This window comes from Gigantopelta aegis, chromosome 3 (genome assembly GCF_016097555.1).
Source record: "Gigantopelta aegis isolate Gae_Host chromosome 3, Gae_host_genome, whole genome shotgun sequence".
NCBI classification, from domain to species: domain Eukaryota; kingdom Metazoa; phylum Mollusca; class Gastropoda; order Neomphalida; family Peltospiridae; genus Gigantopelta; species Gigantopelta aegis.
This window is the reverse complement of record NC_054701.1, coordinates 28,961,957-28,983,866: the sequence shown is the minus strand read 5'-3', so window position 1 is coordinate 28,983,866 and position 21,910 is coordinate 28,961,957. Positions and strand designations below refer to the sequence as shown.

The 21,910-nt window shown below is 36.6% G+C and overlaps 1 protein-coding gene across 1 annotated transcript in view; it reads right to left on the bottom strand.

Moving 5' to 3' along the window:
* Positions 1 to 700: 700 nt before the first annotated feature.
* Positions 701 to 21,910, bottom strand: part of LOC121368582 (NACHT domain- and WD repeat-containing protein 1-like) — a 41,196-nt gene continuing 19,986 nt past the window's right edge. The window contains exons 11-24 of the mRNA XM_041493320.1: positions 21,086 to 21,211; positions 20,577 to 20,788; positions 19,067 to 19,209; positions 18,719 to 18,824; positions 18,314 to 18,526; positions 17,475 to 17,805; positions 16,904 to 17,056; positions 16,396 to 16,545; positions 15,725 to 15,752; positions 12,744 to 13,115; positions 10,785 to 10,941; positions 9,556 to 9,724; positions 2,826 to 3,080; positions 701 to 1,381 (exon numbers count right to left, since the gene is read on the bottom strand). Coding sequence (XP_041349254.1) covers positions 1,083 to 1,381; positions 2,826 to 3,080; positions 9,556 to 9,724; positions 10,785 to 10,941; positions 12,744 to 13,115; positions 15,725 to 15,752; positions 16,396 to 16,545; positions 16,904 to 17,056; positions 17,475 to 17,805; positions 18,314 to 18,526; positions 18,719 to 18,824; positions 19,067 to 19,209; positions 20,577 to 20,788; positions 21,086 to 21,211 — 2,714 coding nt within the window. The 3' untranslated portion in view covers positions 701 to 1,082. The remainder of the gene's footprint in view (positions 1,382 to 2,825; positions 3,081 to 9,555; positions 9,725 to 10,784; positions 10,942 to 12,743; positions 13,116 to 15,724; positions 15,753 to 16,395; positions 16,546 to 16,903; positions 17,057 to 17,474; positions 17,806 to 18,313; positions 18,527 to 18,718; positions 18,825 to 19,066; positions 19,210 to 20,576; positions 20,789 to 21,085; positions 21,212 to 21,910) is intronic.

The window sequence follows — 21,910 nt, the reverse complement described above, 5'->3', positions numbered from 1 at the left end:
CTAGAAGCGGATCTAAGGGGGTGGGCAGGGGGGGGGGGGGGGTGGGGGGGGGGGGGGGTCAGGGACCCGGCCCCACTAAATTCTGAGATAGCTATAATTTTATTATATATTAATTTTCTTACTTTTTTACGACCCCCCTCCAAACCTCCCCCAAAGTTCCCTTGATATTCCACCTCATGTCACTGGGGCCCCCCGTAAATGGATTTTCTGGATCCGCCACTGCCTTAACCACCCGGGCAATAAAGGCGAGGGGTGAATAAACTCCAACAAGTGGATTTATAACTCGACATTCGCATCCCCCCTTTATTTATTCACACTGCTTGAAGACAACTATCAGTTAAATGAAAGCGATATATATCAGCTCTGCACAGCAATATCTATATCAGCTCTGCACAGCAATATCTTTAACATTAGCTAAAGCTGTAATGAAGGTTTACGTGCTTCTTCATTTTGGTTTACACAAAGTGTAATCTTTCATATGTTCAGAATATTCTTACCAAATTTAGATATTTAGAAAACAACAGCTGTACCATTATGTTAAATACATAATTATATGTATGCCAGTTTACTTTTTCACATTAATCAAGAATGTTCATTAAATAATCATAGAATATGCATATTCAAAGGACATTTAAACGTTTGGAAGTTCTAGCAGTAGGGCCTCCACGAGTCCAATATATTGGACTCGACTACTCGAGGGTCAAACTCGACCCGGACCCGAGTACCCGACGCTTACACAAGATGATACGGAGACAAAGGAATATAACGTAAAATAGAATTATATAGCTTAATTCCAGCACTGAACATGAATGCCAAATCATGCCATTGTATTGCATTTAGAAACCCGTTGATACGTTCAGTATTGTGACGGACGAACGGACGGCCAGATTAAAAAAGAAACTAGCAAATAGTCATATAATTATCGTGTAACTTGTATCATTGATTAGTTACTGCTGAACTAGTTGCTCTACATTGTCTCACTTGTACGGGTACTCGAGTCCTGTGAATGGACTCGAGTCTTTGCTAGACTCGACCCGTGCCCGAGTACTCGAGTACTCGTGGAGACCCTATCTAGCAGTGTCTTACTTTAGCTGAATATCTTCTTTTGTGTTTTCTTCAGATCCATCAGTCTGCCCTTTGTGACTATCTTCTATCTCTTCACGACTGGTGTCCCAGATTCGCAACATTCTGTCATCACCAACAGTGACGACAATATGCAGGTCGGTTGTGACAACGTCTACTACATTAACTGTATGTTGAAGAATAACAGATCGTGATCCATCTTTCAGATTCCACACAACAACCTCTCGTCTGCTTGGGAAATACAGCTCGTTACAGGTGGAGGTGATTCGAAATTTGTTAGAACAATCCTGTTCACAGCCTGAAACGCATATTGTAATATTTTCACAATTGTTTGTTTTAACCAAAGAAAAGAAGGAAAGTCCCCACAGGAAATCTATCTGTAACAAGACTGTAAGAAGTAACAAATATCCAAAGTAAAACAAGAAGAAGAAGATGATGATTATGATGAAGATAATGTAAAGGACAACAAGGAGAATAAAAAAGGAAAATTCATGTACATGTAATATCTATATATCGTAATCGTCCCATCTCTATTATATATATATATATATATATATATATATATATATATATATATATATATATATATATATATATATATATCGTTAAAAGTGTATGTTTATCTCTACATGACAGGCTTGTTTCGTGAGAGAGTTGAATTGCTCTCACTCATCAGATGTAGATTTAATTACACCGTCAACGGAAAGCTGATGACGTAATGGACTCTGTGACGTCGAGGTTACGTCACTATGCAGGTCTATAGGTGATGTGTGGTATGCGCACAGAAGGTATTTGCGTCTGTGTCGACATGCTGATACGAGTTCATTCTTGGACTTTAGTGTGCTGGTTTCAGGTTTATACATTATGAACAGTTTTTCCTTCAGGCATATATATAATCAGAGATAGGACGATTACGTGACAAAGTAATCGATTACGATTACTTGAGAATGTCATGATTACGATTACAGGAAAATTGTCCAGTAATCATCATTACAATCATGATTACATTTCCACAAATATGCACAAATAGTGAAATGATATTACCAACATGAAATTATTCACTTTATTTCACAGTCATACTGATTTCATTCATTGAAAGACATAATTGAATAATTTTGGATTATTTATTAAATGATTTAAAAAATGTATGCACGTATATGTACGGCAGGGATGGAAGCAGTTTCCAAAACCAGATTTATTAGTCTTATTTGGATTATTGACGAAAAGGTACCCATAACCATAGGTAAAATTATTGTATCAGTGCATAAAATATATATTATTTTTGTATTGTAGAACCAAGCCACAGAACCATCCACCAATTAAAATAAATGATTATTTTTCAAAATCTGTAAATGAAGAAATAATGAAAGAACGAAAGAAAAGAACAAACAAGTAAATAAATCATTAAAATGATATCTGCATACATGTATATGTGCACAAATTGCTGCTGACACTTTAAAATTACTATTATTAATCAATCGATTTTATTAACAAGTTTTTGCAGTCATGCTTTTATTAAATTACATTATTATATAAACACACACACGCACGCACACACACACGCACGCACGCACACACACACGCATATACACATACACAGAAACGCACGCGCGCACACACACACACACACACACACATGAATAACTATAGATAGCACATAGAACATTTAAATTATGTCAAAGATATGCCTGAAAGCGCAGTAGACTGTCTACAAACTAAAAAGAGGTACTTGAAATATTTACCTTTCCATTCATGTTTCTTCTTCATGGTTTTAATGTCATACACATTGAGATTGTTGTCAGAGCTGTTTGCTATAATTAACTCCTTTCCATCAGGTGTCAATACCATGGCATCAATTGTGTACTGGTCTTCATCACCATCCTCCGTCGTGAAAGGTGGAAATGGTTGCACTTTATGAATAAATGATTTTGTTGCAAGATCCACAACAAACGCCCAAAACTGGTCTGAATCCAAGCACACCAGATGCCTTTCACTACCTGTGAAACACACAGTAAATATAATTCTATGGCAGAAAACAGTTAGAACAAATAATAAAGAAAGAAGAGGTCGAAGCTATCATTGTTAAATTTGAATGATATAACAGAAATATATGATCAGTGCCGTATATCTGCACATTGAAGAGTCGAATGGACAGATGGCAAAATAGACGATGATTTAATGAATCTATGTTAGTGTCTCTTCTATAGGAGGACAGCCACTCCCGACGAGTAATGAATGTGCAAGTTTCACCAAACAAATGAAAAAAAATATGCACAATTTCAAAATATCGAATAACATCAGCCATTATTTTTGATGCAACGTATTTAGTATATATAGCCTCCAAATGTTTACAATAAAACCATTTAGATGCCATCAGGTGTCACTGGACATCATAACCCTGATGGAACAACGTCCGTGTCAGAATGATATGTTGTTGTTTGAAATCTGCATACAATGACGAGGCCCTAAGGTACCTCAGAAGTTGTGATATGTAAACACAAAAAGCTGGATCAGAAGCTATATTGCTCACATAAAGGGGAAATTGACTATTGGAAAGATGAAGTCATCCTTTTTGTAATACATCTTTGTTTGGAGACCAATGTTGCTTGATAGTATAGATCGATGTAGGAAACTGATTTAATACCTTCAGATGTTTCTTTTGTTTCTAACGCAATCAATGGAAGTTAATCTGTAATCCTGCTATTATTGAATGATATAAAATCACCATTATAGCGGAAAGTAAATTTAAACGTTTTAGCCAGATTCCTTTGTTTTGATTTAACCAGATTAGTAAGAAATTCTTATTCATATGCATAGAGAAAAAAATCGGCGAGTAGTGGAGCACAGTGTGTGACCATAGGGAAACTGTATTCAACTTCAGTAATAATGGCATACACTCATATAGGGTTGTTGTATAAAAAGGCAAGTGGCATTTTTCAATTCCTGATGTCATCGTTTCATATAGGTATGTTTTCCAACAATATATGCCAGTATCAGCACCGAATAACTATATTGTTGTGGAGATACTCGATGTGAGTAAATCTGGATATGCAACCTCCTGTTTAAAAAACCCAAACAACATACATGTATATTGAACAATTGCACATACATCAATATAAATAAAACTACTGATGTTACTAGACGTTTTTCAAGTCATACCTACGCATCACACGACAAGATGGGTTCCAAGTGCACTCACCATCAAACCACTTTTACATAGCGAAAATTAACATAATACCAGTTGATGACAATAGTAGTAGACCCGTCCGTTGAGTCTCATGAGCTAGGTCACGTGACTTGTGCTGCGCTCCGATTGGTTGAAGAGGGCGTGGCGTAATGACGTCACGACGTGACTAAGTTAATGGCTTTGGCAGCTGTCAGCTGACCTCGGTAACCTGGGTTAATGGCTATAGCAGCTGTGTGACCTTTAAGCGTGGAGACGCTACTTTAACGGGGGTTAATGACTTTGGCAGCTGCCATCTGACCTCAGTGATCTGGGTGATTGGGTTTGATAGCTGTCAGGTTTAAGAGTGTGGACGCTACTTTAACGGGATTAATGACTTTGACACTGTCAGCTGACTTCGGTGACCGAAGTGAATGGGCTTGACAGTTGTAGGAGATCAGGAAAAAGGGTATTGGGTTACGAGAAAAGAGGCTGGTGTGAGCGTGGGACCCTGACCTCTAAGCGTGGCGTCAGTGTACAATAATGGATTTTGCAGCTGTCGGGGGTGAGTGTGGATAAGAATAAACTGGTTTCATCCAGTTCTATAAACCTGTTCAGACATGTTCACGTGTTGACTAGTGCTGTAGTCGGTGCCTCGATAGCGATGTATCGATAGTGAATTCAACTATAGATAACTATCACAGTTGTTTGCTCAACTAGCGATAGTTTCGATAGTATGCATAGTGAAATATGGTCTATGACCAACGCATGATTTCAGTACCTAGTGACATTATTACAATTAACTAAGTACAAACACAGATACGTACATACATACTTACATGCATACAATATATAAATATTCATTCATCAATACATACATATAAATACAATCGGCAATCGCTAAAATTTAGGTTAGACACACACGTAGTGTAACTATGGGATACACCACGGGTAAAATCAAAGGGACCGACACCAAAGCGTGGTACAAGTATACATACATACATATATACATACATACATACATACATACATATATACATACATACATTCATTCATTCATTCATTCATATATACATACATACATACACACATACACACACACACACACACACACACACACACACACACACATACATACATATTGGAAGACTGAGGTAAATAGTTTTGTGAAGTACTGTTCATATTACTGTTATAAAGCTATTTAAGAATTCATAATACTATTGCAATACTATTGCAATAGTACTATCACTATTACAGTACTATCATAATAGTATTTTAACTATCACAACACTATTGCAATAGTAAAAATGACCGTAATAGTCACCCATAGTGCTGACCTCGAGATAGCTTGGGTACGTATGGATGACGTGGGGTGTGATGTCACAAGACGTGTCTCAGACATTGCTGTATTTAAGTAGATAAAAAACCCACATTATTATCGGCCTCAGTGGTGTAGAGGTTAAGACTTGAGACTGGTAGATACTGGATTCATATCCGGGTATCAACTGGAGTAAGGTCACTACCCAGCCTTATCACTAACCACTACCTCCCACTATCCTGGACAAACCGTCCCAGATAGCTGTCGTGTATGTCCAGGGTAGCGTGCTTAAACTTAATGGACTATTGTATTATTGTTACAGCGAAGAATCTCGCTAACAACTAAGCACTATCCCCACTGTCCTAGATATCCCAGATAGCTGACGTGTGTGTCCAGGATAGCGTGCTTAAACCTTAATGGGACGAACTATTGGATTACTGAAGTGTGTGTATGTCTAGGATAGCGTGATTGAACCTTAATTGGATAGAGGTACACATTATTTACAGTGTTCCATGTTTGAAAACTTTATTTATATTTTGTTCTGAAACCCAATCACCCAGGTCACGGAGGTCAATTAAATTTTTCAATTCAATTCTTTATTTTCAGCCTTGAAGCCAAGGTTCATCGGCACAAAACAACAGCATACGCATTTCGAACAAAGTCTAATGCACGCAGACATTAATGAACTGATGACAATATAGTAGCAAATATCAGAAGTAATTTTAATTTTACGGGAAGCGTTGTGAACAGAGTATCCACTGGAATTACGTTTACAGCAGACATAACTCCCTTGGTAATGTATCCCTTATCCACTGAAAATATAAGTACCTAAAGATTATTAAAGAAATCTCTGTACCCTATATCCAGCTCCAGAGAAAAGCCCTACTCACAACGTTCACGTTATAAAACCAGTAATAGTTGAACATATACTCTGTCAAAAAAGAAATGCATAGGCGAAATATTCATGGTATTATCTCTTTAATACAAAGTGGCATAATTTCGTTATTTACTATCGTATCACAGTCAAATTTGACATGAGTACGTGACAATGTTCTTGCTATGGACTGATGGCCATGACAGCACATTAATGTTCTCATTCTGTGGGAAATCCATTGTTACACGTGCCGTATGCGGCCTGGCATTGTCCTGCTGAAAGAGTTCTCTCTGTCGATCCAACATGGGAAGCATGTGACGGCGAAGAATTTCATCCCGGTAGCGTATAGCTGTCAGGTTGCCTTATACGAATACAAGTTCACTTCTGCCGGTGTATGAGATAGCTCCCCACACCATGACACTCCCTCCACCGAATCTGTCAACTTGGGCGATACAGTTGTTGGCAAAATGTTCATTGCGGCGTCTGTAAACACGTTGTCATCCATCACGTCGATGTAGAAGGAAACGTGACTCGTCGCTGAACCACACTCGCCACCAGTTTCCCAAGTTCCACCCCTATACATTCGTGCACCAGCAAACATGTAAATGTCGATGTTGACATCACAGGACGGGGCCAACATACGGCCTCCTAGCCCATAAACCAGCTTCTCGAAGTCACTTCTGAATGGTTTGCACAGACACCCTTCTCAAACCTGGTATGCGTCCAGCAGTGTTCGTTGCTGTGGCAGTTCTGTGACACAAGTGCAGACCTCGGATGTAGCGATCTTGTGCTGCAGTTGTTATGCGAGGTCTTCCACTTCTGGGCCGGTCTTCAGCTGATTGAAACTGCTGGTACCTGTCCCAGAGACGTGAAATGGTGCTCTGACTGACGTTCATGTGGCGTGCGACTGCTGACTGTGATTCATCTAACTGGAGGCGGCCTATTGCAAGGCTTAGTCTTGGCATCTTGTAACTCGTCTACGTTGAAATGGAAATGAGGCACTGCGAGCATTGCAGCTTTAAATACCGATCACTACCCCAATCTTTCCCCGACTTTCAGATGCATTCGCCAAAATCTCACCATTTCACGCCGATTTCTCCTGCAATTGTTGTCACATTCCAGGAACATTAACAAACATTGTCATTCAGCAACATTGTGCAAAAAAACTATATTTTGGAAAATCAAACACTTTTCTTCTTTCTCTATTACCTATGTGTTTCTATTTTGACAGAAATGTTTTATTTAACGACGCACTCAACACATTTTATTTACGGTTATATGGCGTCAGACATATGGTTAAGGACCACACAGATTCTAAGAGGAAACCCGCTGTCGCCACTACATGGGCTACTCTTCCGATTAGCAGCAAGGGATCTTTTATTTGCGCTTCCCACAGGCAGGATAGCACAAACCATGGCCTTTGTTGAACCAGTTATGGATCACTGGTCGGTGCAAGTGGTTTACACCTACCCATTGAGCCTTGCGGAACACTCACTCAGGGTTTGGAGTCGGTATCTGGATTAAAAATCCCATGCCTCGACTGGGATCCGAACCCAGTACCTACCAGCCTGTAGACCGATGACCTGCCACGACGCCACCGAGGCCGGTATCTATTTTGACAGAGTATATACATTTCAACACAGGAAAATCAAGTATGGGTGTTTTGTTGTTTTTTACATACATTATGTAGAAAATTACCCAATCACTGTAAGTTATTTTTACTAGAGGAATTAAATAATAAAACCAACTTAAACATGGACGGATGGACCCAATAATATTTGTTTATATATAAAAGCCTTAGGTCATCAAAGAAAGGGCAACTTAAGATAACATGGTACTCGTCTTCAATTTCGCTCATATCACAGAAAATACATAATCTATCACTACACGAGTGTTGTTGTAACGCCCAACCTCAATGGCCAAGTCATGTGAAGATAACCTAAACTTAGTAATCAATATTTTATATACTGTAGAGAAGGGTATGGAAATACATGTTTGTAGTCAAATCTCGTTAATAAGATATCTGTAGAAATATGAACATTAAGTGGAATCTTGTAATTGAGATGAAAGTTCTTGCTACCCCTGATCCATAATTCGTTGCCATATTGAATCTTGATGAAGCTATAAATCCAAATTTCCCAAGGTGTTTCTCTTAAGAACGTATAAATCTTTACGACCTTGATCTGTGAGTACACTAACAGAGTGAGGAAATTTATTATTATAACTGAGAGCTATACCAAGATAACAAAACTGATTGACGGTGTCAATCTTAATACCATCAGATCAGATGACAGCTGCCATGGTCATTGATCCCTGTTAAAGTTGCATCTCCACGCTTAAAGGTCACCCAGCTGTCATAGCCATTACCCCAGGTCACCGAGGTCAGCTGCCAAAGCCACGCTGTGACGTCATTAGGCCACGCCTTCGTCAACCAATCAGAGCGCAGGACAGGTCACGTGACCTAGCTCATTTCATAATTGAGGCGCAACGGACGTGTTTACTACTGACAATAGTACCAAGCACTAAAACAAATCCTTCCTTACCTATACACAATCCGCATCCCAATAGCTGTCCTGCTTCTAACAGATTACATTCAATTTTATGCTGCAGTTTGCCAGTCATTGTGTCATAAAATGTAACGTTCTTATTAAACACCATGCCCACCAGGGAACTGTTTTTGCCACATGGACTAAACGGCCTTTTGGCTGTGTTAAATATTTCAATGGAATAGGCCCGTACTCCTTTCTTGACATCGCAACCCAGAAAGGAAACGCAAAAATCTGCTACGAGAATTTTCCCATTGCAGCAGAAGTGGAGAGTTTCAGTGCAATATGCTACTCCACCAATTGACCGTACAGGCTTTCCTTCAGTTACATTCCAGAATGTGATCACGTCGTCTTGAGTACCTAAAAATAGTTTAGCAGACATCATAAAATACGTTCGGACATATATTCATCAATACCAGCACATTTCCATAACCCAGTTTAAAATAATAAATTAACAAAAAACATGTTTAAAATAACCCAAAATGTGATTCTACGAGTAAGTCTCGGACATTTTCATCAACATCCATTTCATTTAAATTTATGATATCCTATCTATATGTTGTACACTTACATGTTACAGCAATCTGTCCATCTGGAGACAGAGCAATACATTTAACACCGCCTTCGTGTTCAGCAAGACAATGTACAAGTCTCCCACCAGATGGAGTCAATATCTTTTGGTTTGGAAGGAGGTAATATGATGGTGAATTTTTGCAGTCTTCGAGAAATTGTTCTAAACCCTAAAAATAATATATATTGATAAGTAATACACATATCAAACAAATACGGTTGTCACTTTACTTTCTGCTCTTTCATTTTCAAAATAAACAAAACACATCTAGATTTCTGTCAATGAATATCTGAGCCTTCATCAGTTATTTTAAAATAGTCTCAAAGATTATGAAAAGTAACAAGAAAGATTACAACATGACATAAACCTACAATGAGTACAAACCTGTTGAAGAAATCCAGGAGAGACATACCAATTTCATTTCAGCATCTGTGAGTTAAATGCCCATTTACAAAACGTCTAATGACAGAAGCATTATGTATAAGCATCATTAGATTTTTGTCCTAAAAGAATATTTTTGATACATATGCAAAAGAATATCAGAAAATAATGTACTAGCAATATGTAATGATAAAAGCCAATAAACTGCTATATCCAAGAAAATATAGCAACCTCAACAAACCTTTCCAAGAATTTCAAAGTTTTTTTATATTTATAAATACTGTGGACAAAACTATCAGTTATTAACAACAACAAAACCCAACCTCACCACCACCCCACCCCCACCCCCACCCCCACCCCATAAAACAACGACAACAACAAATTCAAACAAAAACAAACCTAAAAGAAAAAAACAAAACAAACTCAAACAAAAAACAAAACAATAATAAACAAAATAAACTAACAACAAAAACAAATAAAGAAACAATGGCTTACACCTAAAAAAACACACCCTAAAAAACCCCCATCAAGTACAATTTTTGCCTAATGCTTATATGATTTTTAATTATAAACATTATTGCATATTGATGCTCGTGGTAGTTTGGTTTGTAACGTCCTTAATAAGTGTACATAAAGCCTATCAGTTTATTAGACAGGATAGTCCACATGCCAGTCTTATAGCTGGTCTAAAGCTAAGAGAGTCAGAGAGCTTAATACTTAGAAACTGGCAATATACTGATGTTATGGCAATTGTCTTCTGTACAACCAGACCTTCTGAAACAGCCTGCATTCATTAGTTTGATACATCATTATTGATTATTTGAATTTAATATAAATGTAGTTATTACCTTAGTATTGTATATTCTCCCGAGAACTTGTGATGGAAGTTCATCTGGATACGAAATCAGTGCATTGTGAGAAAGCTGGAGTGTTTCTGTCAGTGTTTTCAGTTCTGGATCATTAGGGTATACTTTACAAGCTTCTGAAAAGTCATCTAGAACTTGTCTGAAATTCAATAGTCAGTGTTACAAACATCATTTCTGACTTTGTTAGCATATCACAGCATTTTAATTGGATAACAAAAGGTTAGCATAAACAAGTTCTTCACTGTTTCTATAATAAAATTGTCAGGATATCTTTTCATTTCTCAATTTATTTATTTTAAAGAACATCAAGTACCACAAATACCACTGCCACAATTGCTGCTGCTAGACTTTGCCTAACTCCCAAAGTTTAATAATCTAATGTGCAATTATTAATATACTGAACAGCATTGAAAACGCACCATCAGTTGATGATAACAAATGGGAATGGGGCGTATATCAGCATTAAAAATAGTAATGAATAAGTACCGTACTACCTTATAGACCATGCATGATGATGAATAACTTACAAAAATGATTGCCTGAACACTCTATGAAACACAACACCAAAACACAACATATTGCATGCATAGCATGAAAAACGTAAATTGAATGTGCAAATCATGGTGATTGGGGCTATAAAAGATTGTCTCTGAAACGCCACTTTCGTTTATGAAGTAGTCTTTGAGGGAACGTTAAACAAATGATGGCAAGGTTGACGGCTGAGGAACGTTAACGTGCCTTAGTCATGCTTCAAGTTGGCGTTTCGAGTAGTCATCGCACAGCGGTTTGGATGCCACCATTGAACAATCACTAGACTCCACAGGAGATACCAGCAGATAGGAACCACCAGGGACCGTCCACGTCCAGGCCGACGACGTGTTACGACACCACGACAAGATCGCCATAATGTTTGCCTCCATATTCGTGATCGAACGCTGCCAGCTGCCAGGATTGAACCAACTGTTCAAGGTCAACAATGTGCGTCGCCGTCTTCGCTCTGCTGGGCTGCGTGCTCAACGATCATATGTTGGACCTATCCTGACTGATCGACATCCAAATGAGCGCCGATGTTTGGCAGGAACGTATCATCATTGGAGATTACATGGTGTGCTATTCTCTGATCCCGTTTCCATTTAAGGAATGCTGATGGTCGGTTACGGGTGTGGTGTAGGCGTGGAGAACGTTACCACAATGACTGCCTTGTCCAGACGGATCGATGAGGTGGAGGGAGTGTCATTTTGTGGGGCGGGATCAGTTATCATCACCGAACAGCACTCCATGTTTGCCGTGTCAGAATGAATGCCATTTACTACCCCCATAACGTCTTGCAAAATCACGTCATTCCCTTCTTTCATCATCATCATAATATGCACACATTTTAGCAAGACAACGCCCAAGCGCACACAGCACGTGTTACAACACCGTATCTAGCGAACAATGATGTCTCTTTGCTTGAATGGCCAGCACTGCCCCCCGATTTATCGCCAATAGAGAATCTTTGGGATTACCTTGGTCAACGCATCTCACGTCGTCCACAAATGAATAACCTTAGAGAAATGGAAGTCGCACTACTGCAGCGGTGTAATACTATCCCCCAGAACACTATTCGCAGACTTATCGACATGCTGCATGGCTTGTGTTGCTGCAGATGGTAGTCATACGCGCTATTGACTTTACTTTTCATTGTGATCCCACGTGTCTTTCATGCGTAGATGAATTAAAACTAATCAATGACTGTACATCCTTTTTTGTTTATTGTCATTATCAATCATCCATCTGTTGCTGTTCACAACAAAAACATTTATTGCTCAGGTATTCTTTTCGAAATCCAAACATTTCTTGGTGGTGCGTTTTCAATGCTGTTCGGTATATTTTTATTAAATATTTATTTCAACTAATTTAATGCAGAATATTATTATACCTTAAATGTTAAAATGTTACCTTAAGCCTATCGCATGAAGTTTGGCGAAAATGAAATCAAAGCTTAAAAGACATTCTGTTTTAAGTTCTTCTGTCTGTCTTGCTTGAAGTCGGTGGTATGGTAGATTGGTTAGTTTCCTCAAGTTGTAAGTACTGCCAAATTTGAGTGGTTGTAATGTCACCTGCCGGTCAGCTTCACTTTCATTTCCTTTGTTGTCTTTGTAAGCCTTAAGTTTTCCTGTGACATTGGATATGTTAAATTTTAGAAACATTAAATATAAAACCATAATAAATGTAGTTACTATATTAGTAATGGTCGAAAAATATCCCCAGTATATCATCATTGTAGTGCAAAAATTAAAATGAACTTTTACATAAAATGTATCCATATTACTGTTCGAACCAAAATGTTAACAACTACAAAAAATTACTCTCCTACCTTTAATTACCGTTACATTTCCCCCACATTTTGTCCACACACAAATTGTGAAAAAACCATTACAGTGACACAGATTTCACATATGAGACTGTAACGATGTCGCCAGTATCGACTTTGCTGAGATAGCATAGGGCAAAATACATGCAGTTTTCTGCCGTCTGCCATTTTGCTATTTTATGGAATACTCTTCAAGAGGGGTGAAATCCGTCCAAAGTATGTGATATAATATAAAATCAATGATCTTTAGTGGTATATTTAAACAAACAAAAAATAAACATAACATGTTATGACGTTGCTAGATTAAGTCATATCCTCTCACCCCTCTTGGAGAATGTTCCATAACAAGTCAAAATGGCAGCCGGCACAAAATTACATGCTTTTTGCTCTATGCGATTTCAGTGAAGTCGATATTGGTGACATGGTTATCATCTAGTATGTGGAATCTGTGTCATTGCATGGGGGTGTCTGTCTGGATAAAATGTGAGTAAAATCTAACAAAACATAAAGGTAGGAGAGCAATTTTTGGTAGTTGTTAACATTTTGGTTCGGACAGTAAAAAATAAATACCAAAATATGGAGCATAATTTTATACATAGACATATTAATTGATGTAATGCTACAAGCTCATATTATTCTTAAATATGGTTACCTGATAAATGTTTTGTTACATAATGCCATCAGTAAATTGTCTACATTCATGTTTTCTTTATTTCAGTGGAAATTTATAGGAACTTACATTTGCCAAAATATTTTAAACTGATGAGCTTTGTTTGACGTCATCAAATCATATGACGTAACGTCTTCCCATACACACGATTCGTGTCGCTACGACAAATCGCAGACAGACAAGTGACAGTCGGTGCGATTAAAATCACATAATGCGAACGCCACTTTACCAAATGATGCAATTTACCAAAATGACGTCATGTTGTGGCTAGTCAATTTAGCTATTTATCAATGAAACTTTGCATTCCTATGGTATTTGGTAGATGAAGGTGTGGGTGGAAGAACACGTGGGTGATTTGGTTACAGCTAACGTTTCTTGAAACCTTACTAATCTTAGTTGATCCAAAATATCTGATGATCTGCCTTTGTTGATGCAAACAATTGCCTTTTCTCCTGCTGCGATGATTTCAGATGGTGTCGAGTCTAGTTTGCCAAAAACAGTGGCTTGTTCAAGGAAAGTTGCATTGCCCTTCAAAAGTTTCAGCCCAAGCCCTTTACCAATCCCAAACAATCTTAATGTTGTGTCGCAACCCAGCAGTGCATGTGCAAAGAGAATGTTTTTACAAACGCTTTCACCAAACATGTCTTGCATACTTCCAATATTCAGACATTTTCTTGGATTCAATGAAACTGTCTTTGGTTCTGGCATGAAAAACATATTGTGCGCTGTATTCTTGCTATAATAGTAGCACATTAGTACCAATAAGTCTGTGTCATCACCAACAAGTACAGTCTCAGATTTACTGGTGACCCCAACAGCTGTCTTTGCAGTGAGTACATCTGCATCCCCACTGGCATTAATCACTTGACAACCACAATTTTTACAAGCCATTGTTTTTGGCAAACTAGACTCGACACCATCTGAAATCATCGCAGCAGGAGACAGGGCCATTGTTTGCCTCAACAAAGGCCGATCATCAAATACTTTGGATCATCTAAGATTAGTAAGGTTTCAAGAAAAGTTAGCTGTAACCAAATCTTCCCTTCACCCACATGCTCTTCCACCCACATCCTCAGCTACCAAATACCATAGTCTCTGTGTGTTTCACCAGGTTCAAGAATGGAAAGGACACAAACTGGATCCTCTTCAATGGGGTTGGAAAATATCTGATGGGAGGATGATCCCCATACATTCAGACTTGGCCGCAGCACCAGAGTCTCTTCTTAAGCTTGTGAGGTGTTCTTGCAAAGGGGGTTGTGCCAACAAGCGCTGCAGTTGTCTTGGTTTGCCTTGCATGATGGATTGCAGTGATTGTAGAGGCATTTGTGCAAATAGTGATGATCTGATGGAAGATTGATTGGTACCTGACTTTGTAATATAATGATGTGAAAAATACGATACTGGGACTCATAAATATGATTATTTTATTCTAAGGACTATTGTTCTACAGTAAATGAAGTTTTTAATCTACATCACTTGCCACCACAAAATCTTTGAGTATCTGACATTGAAATCATCATTTGCTTTATTAAATCTTTAAGTATCTGCCATTGTAATCTCTTAAGCATCTGATGTGGTAAGATATTATTGATAAGACATTAGAATAACAACTACATCAATTAATTCACATAACAAAAATTAGGAATGGCCAATGATAGTATAAATGTACCCCAATTATATATACATGTAATTGTTTCTTGCTTTGATAGATGCATGGCGGCCATCTTGAAATTATTTTTAATCAGATTACAATATAAATTATTTCAATCAGATTACAATATCATATCAGTATTAAGAGTGAATTCTTTCACATATAAACTAAATAGGAATGATCACTAATATAATAAATGTACCCCAATTAAAAGCAGATATTACATTTTGGGATTTAATACTCACATGGCGGCCATCTTGGAATTATTGTAATCTGGTTAATTTAAACATCACAGATGTATCAAATATTAATTATCTGATACAAAATACATAAAAATAGCCTATAATATTATAAATGTACCCCATATAAAATCCTGGATATTAGATTTTTAGTTTTTGTATATATTTGGTGGCCATCTTGAATTTTTAAAGATAAATAATCAAAAGATCAGTTGGTAACATTTATTTTTGGATTCAGCACCCATGATTTATGTAAAATCAAATGAGTTTCCATTGTTTAAATACCAAATACCATAAGGGTTGTTATTAAGCATGTTTTATAAATATGGTCAAATCTACTACAAACAGGTACAAAATGATATATTTAGAAACTGAAAATAAACAATGTTCCACTAATTATTTTTGAGTAGAATCTTACTATGTTACTTAGGTGTGTCCAAGGTTTAAAAAAACGTCACTTTAAAAATCTTGCAATTTGTGGTGGGTTAGGCCATTTTTTGTCTGACATTGACTGGCCTAATGGATTTATGACATGGATATCATGGGCAAGTTATATGATAAAGACACACACACACACACACATACACACACACACACACAGAGAGAGAGAGAGAGAGAGAGAGAGAGAGAGATAATATGTATATATATAACCCTTAAACAAGTAATATATTACTAACCAGCAGACCAGGTACCAGAGAAAAATTCGGCCATGTCCATGTGTCTCTTTCTTGTTTCTGATTTGTCAAAACAGTAGCGATCTCTAGCAGCCTCAATAAACTGTCTGTGGTACCAGTAGAACACCCGAACTCCATCCGCACCCCGGTCCACTGAAATGATGACCAACAATCAACTGTAACCAAACAGTTTTTTTAAAAATAATATATGTTGGATTCACGGTATGATTTTTCTCATGTTAAGATTAGAATGTACATTAATATTAATTTTGAAGTAGATTACCTTTGACTCACCTTTGAACAAAATTGTAAAATTTTGGTATATTATGCAATAGAAAAAATTTCATTTGTCAACGAATTTTTATTTTTTCTGTTGAAATAATCAATTGTAATTGTTTTTATTAAAGCTGCAAATTTATACTTTCTTGACCATTGCAATATGCTAACATATCTGATAGTCAAATTATTAGAAATGGAAAAAAACAACCCAATATAATTTACTAATACGAACCTAAATATTGGCCTAGCTCTGCCTTGAGCCTCACCAATAAATATGGCGGTAGTCGTCGCATCGGTGGTGTCCAGTAGGTATAAACGTCGTCCAGTACCTCGTCATCACACGACAAGATGTCTTCCAGTTCACTCTCCGTCAAACCACTTTTACCTTAGAGAAAATTAGCATAGCATAATACCATGAAATGATCTTCAGTGTTCATTGGTTACAATATATCAGAAGAGTAACTTAGATGTATTAATAAGAAACACTATTTACTGCACACACCTCTGAGGAGCCAACTCCAAAGCACATTAATAAAACAACATGAAATATTAAATATATTGAAAGTTTAGCAACATATTAGCAACAATATAATAATCCTCTGAATAAAAACAGTATGTATGGTATATAATATTTCTAAACAAAATCTATTAGGTTATATTGTTTCCATTGTATCTAGTTCAATTAAATTGAAGGGGTAACCAGCAGGTGGGAGGCATTAACACCTGGGCAATAGAATAGATTTCAACAATATTATTTCTGTAACATAAAAAGGTCACACAGTGTCAGTAGTTGCACAACTTACTTAGAGTGAGATAAGCAAGAGCATGGGATACAAACAGCTTCCCATGAAGTTGTTCAATTCGAGCTAACAAAGCATCGATGCTGCCTCTCACGGTGGTTTGTAATATAGTCTGATCTGGGGGTGCGTAAGATGTCCACCTGCAAGCCTGGTCAAATGATAGCTTCAGAAAGAGAGGCAAAGAACATTTCTGAAAGGCAGTCATCACCTTCCGTCTTTGAAAATCAGTCAGCTTTCTTCCATTTGTTTCCAACCACTTGTCAAGAATACCACTGACTTCGTTGTCAGGCAGCTTTGGAATGTCCAGAAAATATTCGTCTGGTATATTTAAAGCCTGGAACATAGACATTATTTGAGAAACTTTCCTGATCAGTCAAACTATAAATTCTGAGATATTAAGCAAAACGTGACACTGTTTACTCACTGTGGAGGTACATCTTTTGTTACACCAGAGCAGCAATGTACATCATATATTACGCTAAAGGTGTAATAATTACTAAAGTTATTGATTTCAAAACTTAGTTACTACAAAAATATACATCCTTACTTATTTTGAAGTTTGCTAATTTTTACTTTAAATGTCACTGAACATACTTTTGTTTGCGTACTTTTGTTTGCGTTCCTTTGTAATATATTGTTCAATCATGAAATAGAAATGATAACCTTTTACTTGTAAGAAGTAAGCATATAACAGATATGTGATGTCCAAAATGAATCTCTTTTGAAGTATAATTTGACAAACTAGTGCTTTAAAACTCTTCATAGGCTAATCCTGACTATGTAAGTATATTTCAATCTGCACATTATTTTTTCATGTCTGTCATTGTGGTAATATAACATACCTTGAGTATTGGTAAACTTTCATACTGATCTTCAGGTAAAGTTGACACAATAATTTTCACATGTGGCGGAAGACTCTGTGGCAGCCATCCGAGTTGGCAAGCTCCCCCAGAAGGATCAAACTGATCTAGAGAATCCAGCAGGATGACCAGTGGTCTAAACTTTGATGCTTGCTTCAGTGAGTTGTGGAAGGCGTCTGTCAGTTGTCTAATATTCTGAAATTAACACGAGCATAAATTGAGGTTTCCCATGCTGTTTCCAGAAGGATGGGATGAATATATCTCAATGTTACAACGCTCGAGTTTAAATGATATTTTTCAGTTACATAAAAACACACCTTACTATAATCCCAGGCGCCCCAAACTGTTAAATAAATACTTGTTTAAAACAGAATAATTCAAGCATACCTCTGGCATATCGTCTGCGTATTGACCATACACTTTCATGATCTGTAGTGTGATGCTAGTAAGCAAAGCTCCGATTGTTGAACTGTCTGGTGTTGTCCCAATAAACCTGGAAATAAAACAAATTAAAAAGATATATTTGTAAATAGTTTTCTGCACGTCAATATTTATAGCAAATTAAAAATTATCAAATCAAAAGCAGATTGGGGTTCTTTCACCAATGTACATGTACCCACGGCATACAATGCATGTTGCTGAACAGGTACGCCTACTATTCAATATACGTGTATTTATTAGCTCCACAATACAAAAGGAATAATTTTGTAAAATCGTAAATTGTAATCTACATACCTTATTATAACGACAACGTTTCCACCAAATTCATCCCAGCAGCGCTTAGCTGCCATAGCCATAATTGATGTTTTCCCACATCCCGACTCACCGTAAACGACAAATGGATTCCTGCCTTCGTCAACTAAATAATGGGATATTTTCTGGAATACGAAGAACATAATTCGGTGACCTTAACTTCGTGGGCAATGTCAAGCATTAAGTCAGTATATAGTTGTTACAATTAAAACATATACCCCTATACAATAACACCCCATCTTACAGAATATACAGTACAACCATTTGGTTTTGTCTTTCCTTTATTTATTTATTGACTAAGTTATTTATTTACTTAATGCCATTATCTCTCACAACGTCATTACTAACATTTAATCTTTCTATTCAGTTATCAAAGTAACAACGATATAATTATTAGCTAATTAAATTGTTTTATTGACTCTTTTTAACTATTGTAATTATATAGATGTATATTAGGAGGCTTGAAATAACAAATTATTAGTGTTTGTGTGCTGTCAATTATATTGTCAACTGTGACGTTACATCGGACCTTGCTTTTTAAGGTGCGCGGGTGCGACTGCGCTCGTACAGTACACATAAGTTCAATATGACGATTGTGAAAAACAGTGCACATTACACACAACAAACGGCGCAAGTAAAATAGATGGGTATATTTATTTCCACTGTTTACAAAAATCAACAGTTTTTATAGCTCATTTAGCTGATAGGAAGGTCCTTTTATTAAAACAATAAAAATTAAAAACATGGCAGTAGCTTCCATGAACTCGTTAAACCGATATTTCTCTTTGTTGAATAAATCGGGAAATACTGGTTTAATAGACAATTTTGTAGGCGTACCAGTCAAAATCCAATCGGAGCTACACTGCCTATTTTATTTATTTTGGAGAGTGATTTTTCACTCGCCTTAGCATATTGAGGCGTGCAATTTTCCACTCGCCTGTAATTTTCAAAAACCAAGGACTGCGTTACATCACAATGTATTTAAAGTTTTAAACTTTCAAGTATTGGTCGAGTATTTACAAAAGAAATGATTGTCTTTTTCAAACAACGGTGTTAAACACAACATCATTTTTGGAGAAGTGTTTCTGTTTTAAAGGGGAATGGTCTTTTGAACAAAGGGAATACCACACGAGCGCCAAAGTCATCTTTATTTTCATCAGTAAAGTCAATGATATCTGGACAGCCTCCCCGGACCTGACAGAGGAGTATTATTTCATTTGCATCTGTATCTATTTATCTATTTGTGTGTCATTTTATTTATATTTGGGTTGCCCAATTACCCTATTTTGGGGTGGTAACCTTAAATTAGGCCGTGGCCAATTCAGCCAATAAACAAATAAACACATAATACGTTGTATTGTTATCTTTGATAACGTGCTATTATATTTTTTAACAAGCCATTATTTTGATTTCGGTACAAAAATACGTGTTCTAATTATCAGTGCAAATTTGCTTAAAATAGAAAACGGCTGATTGAGTTTCAGTTGTTTACCTCCAGCGAGTCGAGACGCCCTTGGAATGCTTTGCATTTCTCCTGACAGAACAGTGTTTGCTGAACAATCTCTTCAAACAGTGGGTCCGCCTGATCTGTCTGCAGTCTGGTTTTGATTCCATCTTTGATCATTTTCAACAGACTGGATTCGAAATCCACACATAACTTGTGAATATATTTTTTGTGTTGACACCTCTTTTCAGGGTCGACCCCTAATCATAAACATAAATTAATCAAAAGCTGTTGTTTATGAATTCTATATTAACATAAATATACATACATCATCAGGTATAAATGCACACACGCACCCACACACACGTACATACATACATGGAAAAATATATTTAAAAAATACAAAGACAAACAGACAGATAGACATATAGACATATATATATATATATATATATATATATATATATATATATATATATATATATATATATATATATATATATATATATATATATATATATAAAAAGAGAGAAAGATAGAGATATTTATTTACGCACCATTTTTTGACCATTTGATTTTGTAAAGGATCAAGTGATTCTTTGGAATTCTTTCCGGTAATGCGTTTTTAAGTTCACTAAGTAACTGTCTTGACTCTTTGTCTTTTTTTTCTGGTCCCAAACACTCTGCAATAATTAATAATATATGATATAAACATCAATTTACTAGTTACACGTTAATAAGATGCAAGAAAATTTACTAGAGAGGAATGAAAACAGAGAAGATGGCTGGTTTCAATAATTGACATAATGTGAGAACACATTAAAAACACCCGTGTGTGTGTGTGTGTGTGTGTGTGTGTGTGTGTGTGCGTGTGTGTGTGTTTGTGTTTGTGTGTGTGTGTGTGTGTGTGTGTGTGTGTGTGTGTGTGTTCGTGTGTGTGCTTGTATTTGTGTTAATGTGTGTACTCATCGAGAAATATCGGCATTTAAAAAAATCCTAAATTTTTGTTTTCAACAAAATGTAATTTATACTTTTAGCAGAATACCGCCATTATAATTTTTTTTATAAATAGTATTATGTTTGTAACAGCAATGAATAATTCGGAAATATGTGTGAAACACGTAAAATAGCACATACCCATATATCGACCAAGTTGTTTGTTGGGTTCCTGTTTTGCAATATCTTCTATAATTCTGTGAAACCAAACACATTGGTTTCCTGCTGATTTATCTTCTGTGAATAAAACTTCTCGAATTTCGGCTTCAGTAACTAAACAAAAAGTTTAAATAGCATTTTGGCATTCAGTGACTAATATAAAAACTAACCTATAATTATTAAGTACAACAATAACATTTCAAATAATAAGATAGGCACTAAGTTAG